General features: G+C 40.5%; 1 protein-coding gene across 2 annotated transcripts in view; it reads right to left on the reverse strand.

Moving 5' to 3' along the window:
* Window positions 1-243: 243 nt before the first annotated feature.
* Window positions 244-17614, reverse strand: part of PLOD2 (procollagen-lysine,2-oxoglutarate 5-dioxygenase 2) — a 267967-nt gene continuing 250596 nt past the window's right edge. For both annotated transcript variants that reach the window (XM_069727592.1, XM_069727591.1), the window contains 4 exons: window positions 10695-10799; window positions 10465-10611; window positions 3869-3994; window positions 244-2428 (listed from right to left, as the gene is read on the reverse strand). In XM_069727592.1, the coding sequence (XP_069583693.1) occupies window positions 2273-2428; window positions 3869-3994; window positions 10465-10611; window positions 10695-10799 (534 nt within the window). In that variant the 3' untranslated portion in view covers window positions 244-2272. The remainder of the gene's footprint in view (window positions 2429-3868; window positions 3995-10464; window positions 10612-10694; window positions 10800-17614) is intronic.

Below are 17614 nucleotides of genomic sequence, written 5' to 3' on the forward strand. Positions count from 1 at the left end.
GCTGGAGAGCTGTCTGTGTGACAGCTCTCCAGCGACGCTGCAGCGATCGACATCGTTGTCGGTATCGCTGCAGCGTCGCTTAGTGTGAAGGTACCTTAACTCGCAAGTCTTATCAGCAACTCTAGCTGATCATTTAGGGTCTCAGCAGGAAGACATCCAGCAATAAACATATTTTTGGGGAACTCTTTTCTCCCACCCAAAAAAATAACAGAGTTTACGTAAGACTGAAATTACTAACCAACATTAATTGGTAAAATATGTATTTATTTCCAAAAGAAAAATGCAAATAAAGTTTTAAATTAACATTTATTTATCACACATATCTGACATTACTAATACTTTAACGTTGTTCTCTTCAGGTATAGAAAATATGGAGAAACAATTTATCATTAACACCTGTAATATGTTTCAAATAATTTCCTTTAGCAATCGCCTTTATTGAGAAAAACACAAGTTTAATAGAAGACTCTTTACAAACAATTCAAGTAAAGTGAATGTTTCATAAAACTCCTTCAACAACGCACAGTAGCTTTTTAAATCTTACGAGCATTACTAAAATCCAAATACAATTCTTGCAATGTAAAAATAAAAATACATCAGCTGGCAAGTTTGTTGCATTTCCAGCAAAGATCTCCTTCCAAGAAGAAAGTTGAGAAAAGTGTGGTTCAAGAATATAAAAAATAGGATTTGCAAAGAGTCATCCTTAATAAAAATAAATACCATTCAGAACTCGTTATAGGAGGTGGAGCAACCTGACATTTTTGGTTTCGGCTTCACGTGCAGGATAAGTTTATTCAGTCAGGGCCCACTGCAATGAATTAGATTACACCTCATGTACAGTTACTGTGTAAGTTTATAATTGAAGATCAATCTTGAATTGAGAACAAAAAAGTTGAACACACATGATCTCTTTGGAGCAATGTCACCCCGGTGACCTCAAACTCAAAAGCGGAAAAAATTGATTTCCATTCCATGTCTCAAAATATTAGATTTTAAATTGATACAAATGAAGATGTCGTTGTTTCAGGTCCTTTTTTACTGTGTAAAAAAAAAAAGGAAGTACTACCCATCTCAGGCAATTAGTAGATGACAACCCTTTTTAAACCATTGACAACCCCATCTCAATCAGCATTTTACCCCCAGAAAAAATACACTTATGCTCACCGCCAATGCCGGCACTGTGTGTCGGCACTCACTCTCCTATGGCTCACGTCACTTGATCCCTGTGCCCAAAAAGTGCTGGCTTCAGTCTACCCACTTCTGGACAAATCAATCATCAAGAGGAAGTGAGTAGCCAGTCAGCGCTCTGACTTCCTCTTTATGTCCGATTCATCTTGACAATGTGGCGCGAGCCCCGGGAGAATTCGTACCCAAACCGCTGGAATGGCGTCGGCAATGGAGGGGAGTGTACGTGTTATTTCACCAGGGACCAACATGCTCATTGGAGATGTAGTAGTGGACAACCAGTTTAAGGTGTTGGAACATAGGTGGTCTACAACAGGAGGAGAAGTCAGCTATATGTTAGATATACATAAATTATGTGGTGAGGCATACAATATACAAGAGTTTGCTTTAAAAAAAAATATTAATTCATTTTGCCTGAAAAAAAATATTTGCTTCTTTGAAAATGTTAACGTATTTGGTATAAGTTTTGTAATCTTATGTTTTGGTGGATACCATTTTTTGTTGTCTGCTGATTTTTTTTAATTCACTTTCTGTCAATGGATTATTGCTTGTAATTAGCTATAAATTATCATAGCCTTAAGTGGAATGCTTTTATACACGATCATGTATCCATCATATTTATGCAAGAAAAAATAAAAAAGGTCCTAAAAATATGAATCTGGTAGCCTTTAAGTTTAAGGTAGCGGATCAAAAAGTGGTTATTTGAGTGGAGATCATCTTCTTCTAAGTTTGAAAGCCTGTGACTCAAGGACTGAGTATGCAATAGTCAGTCAAATAATTTGCTAGAAAATTAGCAAAATGGAGATGCGAGGTATCTTGTCACCAGTTTCACATAAATGTTCAAAATTGGTCACCTCCGCTGCTAGCAATAAAGGCCCATTTTTGTTTCTATGGACACTAAGGATCTGCATTTAGAACATAGGTTTTTTCTGCAATGAGTGAAACATTTTAGAGTTTTCTGCCACTTAAACACCATTTTTTGTGTTTTACATTTTATTACAACAGTAGTAAATCCTCTGATCTGAAAAAAAAACAACAACTTCTATAAATAAATCCTAAAAAAGGCAAATGTCAAATGTAATTGCATTTACGGATCAATAAAGGACACTGCAATATATCTAGTGCCATTGGTAACGGGAAGTCCTTCATGTAGGTGTGTCAGTCGACCAGGGTGCATGAAGCTCCAGCCTTTCCTGGGTGAATCAATAGAACAGTTGTACCTGGCAAATCTGCATCCTCCACCCTGCAAAAAAGAAAAAAGCTAATTCTTAAGTGGATATTTCACAATAACTTCTTAGTTTGTATGATTACATTTCAAACAGTCAGCAGGTTTTTGCTATGTAATCTGAGAGATGCATATCATAGGGGCTAAGAGCCTGATTACAGTGATGTGTCACTTATTAGGCTGTGTGGTGTTAGGTAATTAAAATCAGTATATTATCAGCAGGAGTTTATCATTACAGGATTAGATGTCTTGCATCTTCAAGTCAACTATTGTGTCTAACCATGCCCCCACCACTCATTAGCATATTTCTGTCATGTTATAGCTACCAACCAGTTGTGTGGGCGGGGTTATACACATCTCAGCATTCAGAGCAGTGCTAGATCTGCAGCAGGTAAAACAGGAATTGTATGAAAATGACAGCATGCAGACCAGCAAGTAACACATCACTGAAATCCAGGTCTCGGCCCCTACAGCATGCTGCTCTAATAACATGGAAAAACCCATGGACAAGTTTATAATTTTGTGAAAATAATCGGTAAACTTCATTCAAACTTTCATATATAGAAAAATGTTTCAAAACATACAAATAACAGTGATCTTTTACCTTAGGATATTCTTTAAAATAAAAAGCGCTTTATTCAAGTCCATATTATATGATACATGAACATCGTAAAAAAAAAAAAAAAAAGTAAAATCGCTTAGCACCCCTCTCTTTGAGCTGGAGCAAAAGGATATTCTGGAGAACAGAAGCCATGATCTTACTATAAGGATATCCAATCATGTCAGAACAAGGAAATGCCTGGCGTGAGGCGTAAGAGAGGGAAAGATGATAAAAGGAAGCCCTGATAATTGGGAAAGGGGGGAAGGGACACCCCTAAAAATTCACCCGACATGGCACCTGGAGCTTCCTACCATCCATAGACCGGTCCTTCCTCCCGTGAATGCCTTGGCTGGCAAAGAGTTAGCCCTAACTAGTGAGTAGGGCAGCAAGACACTAGCTTAACTACTAAGGTAAGGAAACACAGGGAAGGAGACAAACAGGGAGAAATCAAACAGCAACTGGAACTCCATCGTTTAAACTGGGACAACTTCTCCAAGGAGGTCAGCATAGAAAACCTATAACCGGCACAAGAGAGAGCTAGGAGTGAGTTTAAATAATGGATTGGAGTGGCAGTAAGATGCATCAGCTGAGATTAAAGCCTTATGGAATCCTAGCAGGATAAAGAAGGAACTCTTAACCCCTTTCACACCAAGTGAAAATCAATCTTTTCTACTCAAGTTAAATCGCCAATCGAAATCCAAAAAGGACTCAGCAGGATGGGGAACATTCGTGATGCATCTAGTCATCTAAATGGCTGTCATAAAGTACTTCATGTCTCATCAGCCACACAGCGGCTTTTAATAAAACTAAATTTTCTTGGAACTTGTTCGATATGTATCCTCAAAGAGAAAAAATACCTGAAAGTCTGTGTCCTTTGTGTTAAGTGCTATGTTGATTGTAAATGTTGAAGCATCATGATGAGGTCTCAAGTATGACTGTCGATCGGGAGTATATTTCACTACGAAATTAAGCAATGCATGTCCCTAGAAAAGAAAAAAAGAAACACTGTTAAACATGCTGCAATGGAATTCTGCTTCCATCTTCCCTCATGGATCATAGTGAATCGTCAAGAACCCAAGAAGCAGAATACTCCTTTGGAATAATGCCCCACTGACAAACGGAAATATACAATAACAAATAGAAACGACTAATACATATATACTTGCAGACATATGTGTGTAAATATATATATATATATATATATATATATATATATATATATATATATATATATATATATATATATATATATATATATATATATATATATATATATATATATATATATATATATATATATATATATATATATATATATATATCGGGCAGCACGGTGGCGCAGTGGTTAGCACAGCAGCCTTGCAGCGCTGGAGTCCTGGGTTCAAGCCCCACTAAGGACAACATCTGCAAAGAGTTTGTATGTTCTCTCCGTGTTTGCGTGGGTTTCCTCCGGGTACTCCGGTTTCCTCCCACATTCCAAAGACATACTGATAGGGAACCTAGATTGTGAGCCCCAACGGGGACAGCGATGAGAAATGAGTGCAAACTGTAAAGCGCTGCGGAATATGTTAGCGCTATATAAAAATAAAGATTATTATTATTATTATATACACACACACACAAAGAAAAAAAACCAACCAGCACTCCCAATGTGAACACATGCAAGCTGCAAGCTGTGTCATATAGATATAAAGAAACACAGCAGCACATGTATATGAATCTAGGCCATGTGAAAACAGACAAATATTCGATATGAATCATACTACTCAAAAATATTTTTTCATAGTAACATAGTAACATAGTAACATAGTTAGTAAGGCCGAAAAAAGACATTTGTCCATCCAGTTCAGCCTATATTCCATCATAATAAATACCCAGATCTACGTCCTTCTACAGAACCTAATAATTGTATGATACAATATTGTTCTGCTCCAGGAAGACATCCAGGCCTCTCTTGAACCCCTCGACTGAGTTCGCCATCACCACCTCCTCAGGCAAGCAATTCCAGATTCTCACTGCCCTAACAGTAAAGAATCCTCTTCTGTGTTGGTGGAAAAACCTTCTCTCCTCCAGACGCAAAGAATGCCCCCTTGTGCCCGTCACCTTCCTTGGTATAAACAGATCCTCAGCGAGATATTTGTATTGTCCCCTTATATACTTATACATGGTTATTAGATCGCCCCTCAGTCGTCTTTTTTCTAGACTAAATAATCCTAATTTCGCTAATCTATCTGGGTATTGTAGTTCTCCCATCCCCTTTATTAATTTTGTTGCCCTCCTTTGTACTCTCTCTAGTTCCATTATATCCTTCCTGAGCACCGGTGCCCAAAACTGGACACAGTACTCCATGTGCGGTCTAACTAGGGATTTGTACAGAGGCAGTATAATGCTCTCATCATGTGTATCCAGACCTCTTTTAATGCACCCCATGATCCTGTTTGCCTTGGCAGCTGCTGCCTGGCACTGGCTGCTCCAGGTAAGTTTATCATTAACTAGGATCCCCAAGTCCTTCTCCCTGTCAGATTTACCCAGTGGTTTCCCGTTCAGTGTGTAATGGTGATATTGATTCCCTCTTCCCATGTGTATAACCTTACATTTATCATTGTTAAACCTCATCTGCCACCTTTCAGCCCAAGTTTCCAACTTATCCAGATCCATCTGTAGCAGAATACTATCTTCTCTTGTATTAACTGCTTTACATAGTTTTGTATCATCTGCAAATATCGATATTTTACTGTGTAAACCTTCTACCAGATCATTAATGAATATGTTGAAGAGAACAGGTCCCAATACTGACCCCTGCGGTACCCCACTGGTCACAGCGACCCAGTTAGAGACTATACCATTTATAACCACCCTCTGCTTTCTATCACTAAGCCAGTTACTAACCCATTTACACACATTTTCCCCCAGACCAAGCATTCTCATTTTGTGTACCAACCTCTTGTGCGGCACGGTATCAAACGCTTTGGAAAAATCGAGATATACCACGTCCAATGACTCACCGTGGTCCAGTCTATAGCTTACCTCTTCATAAAAACTGATTAGATTGGTTTGACAGGAGCGATTTCTCATAAACCCATGCTGATATGGAGTTAAACAGTTATTCTCATTGAGATAATCCAGAATAACATCCCTCAGAAACCCTTCAAATATTTTACCAACAATAGAGGTTAGACTTACTGGCCTATAATTTCCAGGTTCACTTTTAGAGCCCTTTTTGAATATTGGCACCACATTTGCTATGCGCCAGTCCTGCGGAACAGACCCTGTCGCTATAGAGTCACTAAAAATAAGAAATAATGGTTTATCTATTACATTACTTAGTTCTCTTAGTACTCGTGGGTGTATGCCATCCGGACCCGGAGATTTATCTATTTTGATCTTATTTAGCCGGTTTCGCACCTCTTCTTGGGTTAGATTGGTGACCCTTAATATAGGGTTTTCATTGTTTCTTGGGATTTCACCTAGCATTTCATTTTCCACCGTGAATACCGTGGAGAAGAAGGTGTTTAATATGTTAGCTTTTTCCTCGTCATCTACAACCATTCTTTCCTCACTATTTTTTAAGGGGCCTACATTTTCAGTTTTTATTCTTTTACTATTGATATAGTTGAAGAACAGTTTGGGATTAGTTTTACTCTCCTTAGCAATGTGCTTCTCTGTTTCCTTTTTGGCAGCTTTAATTAGTTTTTTAGATAAAGTATTTTTCTCCCTATAGTTTTTTAGAGCTTCAATGGTGCCATCCTGCTTTAGTAGTGCAAATGCTTTCTTTTTACTGTTAATTGCCTGTCTTACTTCTTTGTTTAGCCACATTGGGTTTTTCCTATTTCTAGTCCTTTTATTCCCACAAGGTATAAACCGCTTACACTGCCTATTTCATAAAATTTTTTTTCATAAAACTTACAGTTATAGATAAAATGAAGATTCTTAGCTCATAAATTGGCCAATTCATGTGTGCCCATCAACCACGGCATGGTGATCTCCCTCTGATGGGTCCTACTCTACTGTACATGCCACTCTTGGGCCACCAGCCTACAACTTAGGACAAACATGTCACTCTGGGCTAAACCTACAATTTATGGGCAAGTAGAGATGATTACCGCCACCTGCAAGGTCAATGGGAGGAGTGCAAGATCAGTCTGGATGCAGCCACATCCATACACTAAACAAAGAAAAAAAAACCAACCAGCACTCCTCCCATTGACCTTGCAGGTGGCGGTAATCATCTCTACTTGCCCATAAATTGTAGGTTTAGCCCAGAGTGACATGAATTGGCCAATTTATGCGCTAAGAATCTTCATTTTATCTATAACTAAGTTTTATGAAAAAAAAATTTTTGAAAAAATTTTTATGAAAATATTTTTGAGTAGTATGATTCATATCGAATATTTGTCTGTGTTTTCACATGGCCTAGATTCATATACATGTGCTGCTGTGTATATATACATACGTATGTATATATATATATATATATATATATATATATATATATATATATATATATATATATATATATATATATACATATACATATACATATACATATACATATATACATATATACATATATATATATATATACACATATACACATATACACACACACACACACTTGTCTAAGGGTCACTTCCATCTTTCTGTCCTTCTGCCTTCTGTCTGTCACGGATATTCATTGGTTGCGGCCTCTGTCCGTAATGGAATCCAAGTCGCTAATTAGTCTCGCCAGCTACCTGTCATGGCTGCCGCGACCAATCAGCGACGGCCACAGTCCAATTAGTCCCTCCCCTACTCCCCTGCAGTCACAGTGCCCGCTCCATACTCCCCAAATCAGTGTCCCCGGCACCCGCTCCATACTCCCCGCAGTCAGTGTCCCCAGCGCCCGCTCTATACTCCCCGCAGTCAGTGTCCCCGGCGCCTGCTCCATACTCCCCGCAGTCAGCGCCCGCTACATACTCCCCTCCGGTCACCGCTCACACAGGGTTAATGCCAGCGGTAACGGATCGCGGGTAACGCACTACATGACTGGGCAATATACTACGTGACTGGGCAATAAACTACGTGGCTGGGCAATATACTACGTGGCTGGGCAATATACTACGTGGACAGGCATATTCTAGAATACCCGGTGCGTTAGAATCGGGCCACCATCTGGTGTGTGTATATGTATATATGTATATATATATATATATATATATATATATATATATATATATATATATATATATATATATATATATATACATATATATACATATATATATATATATACACATATATATATATATATATATACACACACACACACACACACACACACACATATATATATATATATATACATATATACATATATACACACACACACAGTTAGGTCCATATATATTTGGACAGAGACAACATTTTTCTAATTTTGGTTATAAACATTTAAATAAAACAATTCAGATGCAGTTGAAGTTCAGACTTTCAGCTTTCATTTGAGGGTATCCACATTAAAATTGGATGAAGGGTTTAGGAGTTTCAGCTCCTTAACATGTGCCACCCTGTTTTTAAAGGTGCCAAAAGTAATTGGACAATTGACTCCAAGGCTATTTTATGGACAGGTGTGGGCAATCCCTTTGTTATGTCATTCTCAATTAAGCAGATAAAAGGCCTGGAGTTGATTTGAGGTGTAGGGCTTGCAGTTGGAAGGTTTTGCTGTGAAGTAAACATGCAGTCAAGGAGCTCTCCATGCAGGTGAAACAAGCCATCCTTAAGCTGCGAAAACAGAAAAAAACCCATCTGAGAAATCGCTACAATATTAGGAGTGGCAAAATCTACAGTTTGGTACATCCTGAGAAAGAAAGCACTGGTGAACTCATAAATGCAAAAAGACCTGGGCGCCCATGGAAGGCAACAGTGGTGGATGATCGCAGAATAATCTCCATGGTGAAGAGAAACCCCTTCACAACAGCCAACCAAGTGAACAACACTCTCCAGGAGGTAGGCGTATCAATATCCAAATCTACCATAAAGAGAAGACTACATGAAAGTAAATACAGAGGGTTCACTGCACGGTGCGAGCCACTCATAAGCATCAAGAATAAGAAGGCTAGACTGGACTTTGCTAAAAAACATCTAAAAAAGCCAGCACAGTTCTGGAAGAACATTCTTTGGACAGATGAAACCAAGATCAACCTCTACCATAATAATGGAAAGAGAAAACTATGGCGAAGGCGTGGTACAGCTCATGATCCAAAGCATACCACATCATCTGTAAAACACGGCGGAGGCAGTGTGATGGCTTGGGCATGCATGGCTGCCAGTGGCACTGGGTCACTAGTGTTTATTGATGATGTGACACAGGACAGAAGCAGCCGAATGAATTCTGAGGTATTCAGAGCCATACTGTGTGATCAGATCCAGCCAAATGCAGCAAAACTGATTGGTCGTCGTTTCATACTACAAATGGACAATGACACAAAACATAAAGCCAAAGCAACCCAGGAGTTTATTAAAGCAAAGAAATGGAATATTCTTGAATGGCCAAGTCAGTCACCTGATCTCAACCCAATTGAGCATGCATTTCACTAAACCAGACAGAAAGGCCCACAAACAAACACCAACTGAAAACCACCGCAGTGAAGACCTGGCAGAGCATCAAAAAGGAGGAAACACAGCGTCTGGTGATGTCCAGGAGTTCAAGACTTCAGGCAGTCATTGCCAACAAAGGGTTTTCAACCAAGTACTAAAAATGAACATTTTATTTAAAATTATTGAATCTGTCCAATTACTTTTGGTCCCTTTAAAAACAGGGTGGCACATGTTAAGGAGCTGAAACTCCTAAATCCTTAATCCAATTTTGATGTGGATACCCTCAAATGAAAGCTGAAAGTCTGAACTTCAACTGCATCTGAATTGTTTTGTTTAAAATTCATTGTGGTAATGTCTGTAACCAAAATTAGAAAAATGTTGTCTCTGTCCAAATATATATGGACCTAACTGTATATATACACACACATACACATTATTGCATTATTTTTCACACCATGGTCTCTACAGTAACAGAATTTAGATTATATTTTTGTGGGCTTGTGCATTGTTAACTTGCATTTAGAGATTTTGTTGCCGCCTACCTAGATTAATAAAATAAGTTGCACATTATTGATTTAAATAAATTAAAGGCCCCACTACTTTGCTTTGAAGAACTGAAGACCTTACACAATATTTCAGATATGCAAATACAGTATAATAAAAAAAAATTCAGTTCAAGGTTTGGTCTCATAATTATTCTTAATCGATTATTGTATGAAGTTGTGGAATTATTCGATTTTACATTCCGGTCCATGTTCCTTATGTTTGCAATATATTGTGAATGCAGTGAATAGCTGTCATATAGGAGGCAATGAATCAGCGACACATTTATCAGCCTTCTGACATTTATTGTATGCTCTTCAACTACTGTAATTCTTACTTTTGTGTAATATCCAGCAAAGACTTTCAGTGTTATTGGAGCAATATATTCTCTAATGAAGTGAAGCCATTCTTTGTCCATCTCAATCTGGTTCATGTGAATATCATCTGTAGGAACGTTTTCATAACCGCCAGCAATACGTTTATCCTAATTACAATGAATTAAAAAAAATTACAATTGTCTTGAATAAATTTGGTAGAAAAACAAAAATATGATAAAGAAATTATTACTGTGTGTCCGGATCCAGACCACTCGCCATAGTGCTCCATTTCTTCTACAAGTTCATCACAAGCCACCTCTGAAAGAACTGGAAACCAGAATACGTCTGGGCAGGGCTGTAAGAGACAAAGAACAGATGGAAAGTGAAGGAACGTCACCTGACTTATCAATGTTTGTCCGGTCCTCAATTAGTAAATTTTTCGCCTTTTTTTAAATTTTTTTATTATTTTTCTTTTTTTTACACTTTCATTTTTGCCTCCCTTAATTGAAAGAGCTTTAACTTTCTTTTTCCATTTTTTTTGTTAGAGCCCAGAACCAATGTATTTATTGATATCATTTTGGTGTGGATACAATGTTTTGATCACCTCTTATTACATTACTCTTGTTGTGGCAGTCGACAAATATTGAACTCTGGAGTTTAGATTTTTTTTTCTTGTCACACCGTTTATATCAATCAATTTTGTTATAATGAACTTATGAACCTGGAGATATCAAAAGTGTAATTTTTACGTTTTTTTTTTCTTATTTTTTTAAGGAGAAGAAAGGGGGATTTTAACTTTTATATCTGGATGTATTTTTTTCATCTTTTTCAAAACTTTTTTTATTTACTTTTTTAATGCATTTGTTAATCTCCTTAGACAACTTGAACCAGCAATCAACTGTTCGCTTGTGCTATATACAGCAATGCCACATCATTGCTGTTTACAGCAAAAATGATAGTCTTCTATGAATGCTAGCAATGGGCTGGCTTTCACAGGAATACCGTTGACAGACACAGGGGTCTTCAGAAGCAACTAAATGACACACCGTTATCAAGAAAGTAGTGCGTCCCTTTGCCGGCGCTCACCAAATGCCTCTGTCACTGACACCATTCAGTTAAATATATACCTGTGGCATCCCAGGAGTCCGGATGCCACAGTGGTATTACCTGCCTCCCGGGGAGGGTGATGCCATGCCTGGAAGTGAGAAGGAATTCACTTAGCAGGTAACACATACAACACTTTCCTGACTCCAGGCCAGAAGGGGGAACTCTAAACCCGGTTTCAGGGTAGCTTTCCTATAAGTTCTGGCTTGAAGGAGGAGTTAGGAGTCAGTCTGTGTGAGACAGTGAATGGAGAAGAAGCAAATGAGAGAGAAACTGGGAGAGGAGTTGCGATTGAGCTCACTCCCAGGATAGAGCACAAGAAACCGGACATAGGGGTCCGAGATTGTGTGGGAACTGTATGCCCCACAGCAGAAACTGGAAGGCAGGAGATTGCATGTCTCCTGGCCTCAACAGACAACCGAAGGAACAGCAGCAGATAAGAGCCCAGAGTCACTACGAGAAAGGGACTCCTGTAAAAAGGCTCGAGCTGCCTGCCATGCGGGTAGAGTTCCACCTGAGGGACAGATTGAGAGAGGGACTTGAGGAAAGCTAATGCATCAAGAACCCAGAATTCAGCACAGAAAGGAAGGCTTCCAGCCCCATCTGGCTAGAGGGATTCCGATTTGCTTCCAGGGTACCCGGATATCCAAGATCACCTGTAATCTTTGTCCTGGATGGCAATTTCACCAGTAAAAAAGGTAAAGAAACTGCAAATTCTGTGTCCTCCAAATATTTCCTGCACTTCACCATTTATCATCCCTTACCAACTACATCAGGAGCCCGGGGACTAAGCTCTACCTGTGGGGAGCTATACCAACTCTGCTGCAATACCATCAGCCCCAGTGGACCCCTTTAAGCAGCGTCAGCCATCCCTGGCCGAGTACCACAGGTGGCATCATTAGCACTTATGCCATAAACTCTATTCCCCTCTTTCATATTTTATTGAATGCCCAGGGCAACGGACTAGGTCATTGCTGCCGTGACACATCCCTTTAAGAAACTGGCCCGGTACCAAGTACCCTACTGTCCTGGCGGGCGCTGCATACCCTTAAGAAAATACTTATTATTTCAAGGGTATATAGTGATATAGAAAAGTTTAGGCACCCCTGGTTGTAATTAGTCTTAATGTGAATAGGTAAGCAAGCTGAAGATGAAATGATCTCTAAAAGACCTAAAGACCCCCCTCCCCCCCACAGGCTGCCCAAGAGCGCGAGCATATCATTAACGCAAAACTGAAAATAAAGATTGAATAACAGCCACAAGAAGCATTTCATCAACTCAAGTTTCATTGTAATCAGTTTAACAGCACCGACCTGACACTGTCTGTAGGCTACTCAGCACAATCCTGCTGACAGACTCCCTTTAATAAGTTTAATCCTTGTATGCTCTAATGAATCCATACCCTTTGAGAGATTGTGTGACCTTTTTATTGTCAGACAGTAAAATGACGAGCCAAGATCTTATTCTGCACATGCATCGCATTCAGTGTCTGTTTTTCTGAAGCCCACCATTGGGAAATCGATGTACAGAGTGGGGATTCCGCTCCTGCCTCACCGCAAAAATTTTCTTGAAGCCCAGGGCTCGCAGCCTCCCACCGCCAAGACTCCCCCTTCCTGCCAGCCCAGAGCCTGCAGTATCACCCCACTCCTTCAGCTACAGCTTCCTGCAGAAGCAACCCTGCCTCCTATGACTCTGCTCCACTGCCTCCATCCCCTCCTGGTAAGCTACATTTAGACTAGAAGATGCACCACCAGTTTCCGCACAAATTTGGGGGAAAAAAGTTGTATATAGTTAGGGAATATGATGGTGCTATATAAGTACCGTATTTTTCTAACACTTTACAGACATCATCACTGTCCCCACTGGTGCTCACAATGTCTATGTATTATGGGAGGAAACCCACACAAACCCAGTCATATGACCTGTGATATATAATTTCAGCAGTGCAAAGCAACAGTACTAGCCACCCAGCCAGAGGACTGCAACATTAATACAGTAGATTTTATGTTTACAGGTAAGATTCTCTAATATTCTACCACTCTGAAAAATCGTTCTTAAATTGGACCCCATTTTTGTCATTTTAGGACTTCTGTACTGTGGATAGCTTAAAAGGTAGGAATGTAGCAGGGATCAGCTAGTTGGGAGTCAGGCTGCCCAGCACAACTTTCAACTTTATCTACATCTTTAGGACAGACGCCATTGAATACAAAAGTTGTACAAAAAGTAGTCGTACACATGCTCCAGTATTCATTCCCACATTGGGATGCCAGCATATATTAGTGCCATGTCTGCGCCAAGCCGCCCTCTGTAGGGGCATAAGAGGCCTGATGAATGATCTTTCTTCAAAAGAACAGTAGTAGGCGTGTAGCATTTTTCTTATATTTACATTTTTATTATACTATTCTGTGCAGGAGGGCCCCAAGGGTGCAGGATCACTGTGTGTAAGGCAAATGTACTAAAGTTGCATTACTAGACTACAGAGGCACTAAATGGGCATTTTAACTGCGAAGGGGAGCAATGTGTCCTCAGTAATCAAATGAGCTTTTTTTATTTCTTTTTTTACCAGTTAAAGGGAACCTGTCACCTCCCCCAGGGCGTTTTTAAGTAAAAGAGCCACCTTCAGCAGCACTGAGGTTGCATTCTGTGAAGGTGGCTCTTATGCTTAGTATCTTTAGGAATGCTGAAATAATCACTGATATAAATGGCCCGCCTTATCTCTATTGTGTCCCAGAGGTATGTCTTCTCCCTCCGGTGTCAACCACCTCCGAGACAACAATCATCTCCCTCTTGCGTCTGTGCATCGCCTCCTATGTTCAAAATACATGCCCGACGAATGCTCTCTGCCAACAATTTCTCGCCTGATGTAAGTTCACGGGCAGCACGCACGGCACATGCCTGAGAAATGTTGGCAGAGCGCAGGCGCCGGGCATGTATTTTGAACACAGGAAGTGGCACACAGACGCAAGAGGGAGATGAACCTGGGGAAGAAGATATACAGTACCTCCGGGACACAATAGAGGTATGGCAGGCAATTTATTAAAGTGATTATTTCAGCATTCCTAGGGATACTGAGCATAAGAGCCACCTTCACAAAATGCAGCCTTAGTGCTGCTGAAGATGGCCCTTTTACTTAAAAACACCATGGGGGGTGACAGGTTCCCTTTAAGTATGTAACATGCTGGTAGTCAATGGAAACTGTCACGTTTAGGTGGGCTGTGCTGTTGGAATTAAGAGCCTTGGGATCCCAAATCAGCTTGTATTAATACTAACTGGTTTTTATACCTTCAGAAAGACACCAGTTCAAAGCAGAAATAAGTTGCTATTAATAAAAATCTATTTGGAATCCCAAGGTTCTTTATTCCCACAGTGCAGCCCACCTAAAGGTGCTAGTTTCCATTTTTACTATTAAACATCTGGAAAAAAACCTTTACTACAGCGACTGGGCATCAACAGCAGCTTTCCACGCCTTTATAGGTGTTGTGACTGCACAGTACACCTTTAGGTGAGTGCTACCATCGTTTATACCTATCTATTAACAGACGGTATTGCCCTATTTCGTGTGTGCATCTGTCCCTCTCCAGAGCTTCTCACGTGCTGGCCATTGTGTCAGTGCTGGATTATCTAGGGGAGAATAATGAGGAATACCATTTATTTGATCACATTTGCATAACTCAATTTAAAATAAAATATTGGGTTCTCCTGTAAAAAAAAATCAATGTGCAATAAGCAAATAAGTGCTCATAACCACATACTGAAAAGCAATGAGCAATTTCACTAATTTTCTACCGCTAGCATGAAATTAGCCGTATGGTTTTTAAATTGATCACCATTTGTGTACTTTAGTAGAAATTCTAGCAACTTTGTAATTGCAGATTAACATGTAGATATAAGAGAGATAAGTATTAGATTAATTCAAGTTTTCTATAGATGACAAACCCGCCAAGCGAGTTGTCTTATCTGTACACAAACATCATAGCTTTGCTACATCTGCTCATTGTGGATGAGGAAAGAGAAGGAGTAGATCAAATCCAGTTGACAATAGCTTGGACTCCTTGGTACGGACTGTAAATGTTTATCTTTTGGGTAATTCAGTACTATAAATCCCCATGTTCCTCATTGCCAAATAAGGATTCACTTTCAGAGTTAAATAAATATTTCATAACTGCTTACTAAACACATGACAAAACAGACTTCAGCGCCGATTCATCACCAGTGGAGTTCTGCACATCAGTAATCATGAACTGTGCAGTGGAGCAAAATGCACCAAACTCATTAAGAAGAAAGAGTTCCTTAATAAATGTGGTCTATCCTCATCCTTCAGCAGCCGGGAGCCATCACAAGTAGAGTTGAGCGACCTTGACCTTTTTAGAGTCGAGCCGGGTTTTGCGAAACCCGACTATCTCAAAAGTCGGGTCGAGTGAAATCGGCCGATTATGACGTAAAGTCGGGATCGACCGAAACACGAAACCCAATGCAAGTCAATGGGGCAGCATAGTCGGCAGTGAGTGGGGGCCAGGAAAACACCTAGAGTGCCCATTTTAATGTCAAAACCATCCATTCTTCTTAATGAAGCTTGTCAAGCGTAATTTACCTTATAATAATTGGAATGCATTTGAAATTGGGGGTCATTTGGCTAAAGTTGTGGTGGGTAGGGCTGGTTCAAGTAATTAGTGGGCCCAGGAAATCTGGACCACGTCACGGCAGTGGAGCAGGGAGAGGTAAGTATTTCAACTTTGCAAGTGCTGTGAACCTGAGCAAGCAGGGGGGGCCCACTCGTTGGCATTGGCACTGGCACAGGGCCCCTCAAAGTACAGCGGTGTGTTTGCACGGCGGGGGCGCCTCCCACCGGCAGCAACACTTTTGCGTACCATGAGAGGCCCTGTGCCAGTGACATCGCCAACTAGTATTCCTCCCCTCACCTGATGAAGGAACCTGCACTTTCATCTGCACCTTCCTGTTTGTCCCCGTGTAAGGTGGTATGGTATGCGGGAAGGGGGACCTGACTTTCAGCAGGGTCACAATCTTGCAGTGTAGCGTGCACGGGAAATGTTGCGTTATGGGTCAATGTACCAGCAGACTCATCTATCACTGGCTGGGCAATGGGCAGGATGAGGAGGAAACACAGATATAGGCCCAAAGAATAAAGTGGGCTAAATGCAGTTCAAAATTGGTAACACAGGACTAATCAGGGGGCATTGCAGTGGAGGACAACTGGAATGAGAGGCTGACACAGAGAGTAGGCCCAAATCAGTAAGTAGTCGAAATGCAGTTCAAAATTGGCAACAGTAGTAAACAGGCGGCACAGCTTTGTTCAGTGGAGGAGAACAGCAAGGAGTGGCAGACACCGATAGTAGGCCCCAACCCAACTAGTAGGCCAAATGCAGTCTAACATTAACAACTACTTAACGAGCGCCTGAAAACGGAATTTCAGGACAGGAAACCAGGAGAACAGCAAGGAGCGGCAGACACCGATAGTAGGCCCCAAACCAACTAGTACGCCAAATGCAGTTGTTCCGTTTAACCACAATTTAATGATAGCCTGAAGATAGAAGTTCAGGAAAGGCAACCTGGAGAACACCTTGGAGTGGAACACACCATCTCTCTACACCCCATACCCAATTTGTAGGTCTAATGCAGCGTAGTTTCCAACAACTACTAAACGAGAGCATGATGATCGAAGCATTGGCGAGGAAACCTGGGGAACACCTTGGAGTGGAACACACCATCTCTCTACAGTGGAACACACCATCTCTCTACACCCCATACCCAATTTGTAGGCCTAATGCAGCGTAGTTTCCAACAACTACTAAACGAGAGCCGGAAGATCGAAGCTCAGGAAAGGCAACCTGGAGAACACCTTGGAGTGGAACACACCATCTCTCTACACCCCATACCCAATTTGTAGGCCCAATGCAGCGTAGTTTCCAACAACTACTAAACGAGAGCCGGAAGATCGAAGCAATGGAGAGGAAACCTGGGGAACACCTTGGAGTGTAACACACCATCTCTCTACACCCCATACCCAATTTGTAGGCCTAATACAGCGTAGTTTCCAACAACTACTAA

The sequence above is a fragment of the Ranitomeya imitator genome, chromosome 5 (genome assembly GCF_032444005.1).
Source record: "Ranitomeya imitator isolate aRanImi1 chromosome 5, aRanImi1.pri, whole genome shotgun sequence".
Lineage (NCBI taxonomy): Eukaryota > Metazoa > Chordata > Amphibia > Anura > Dendrobatidae > Ranitomeya > Ranitomeya imitator.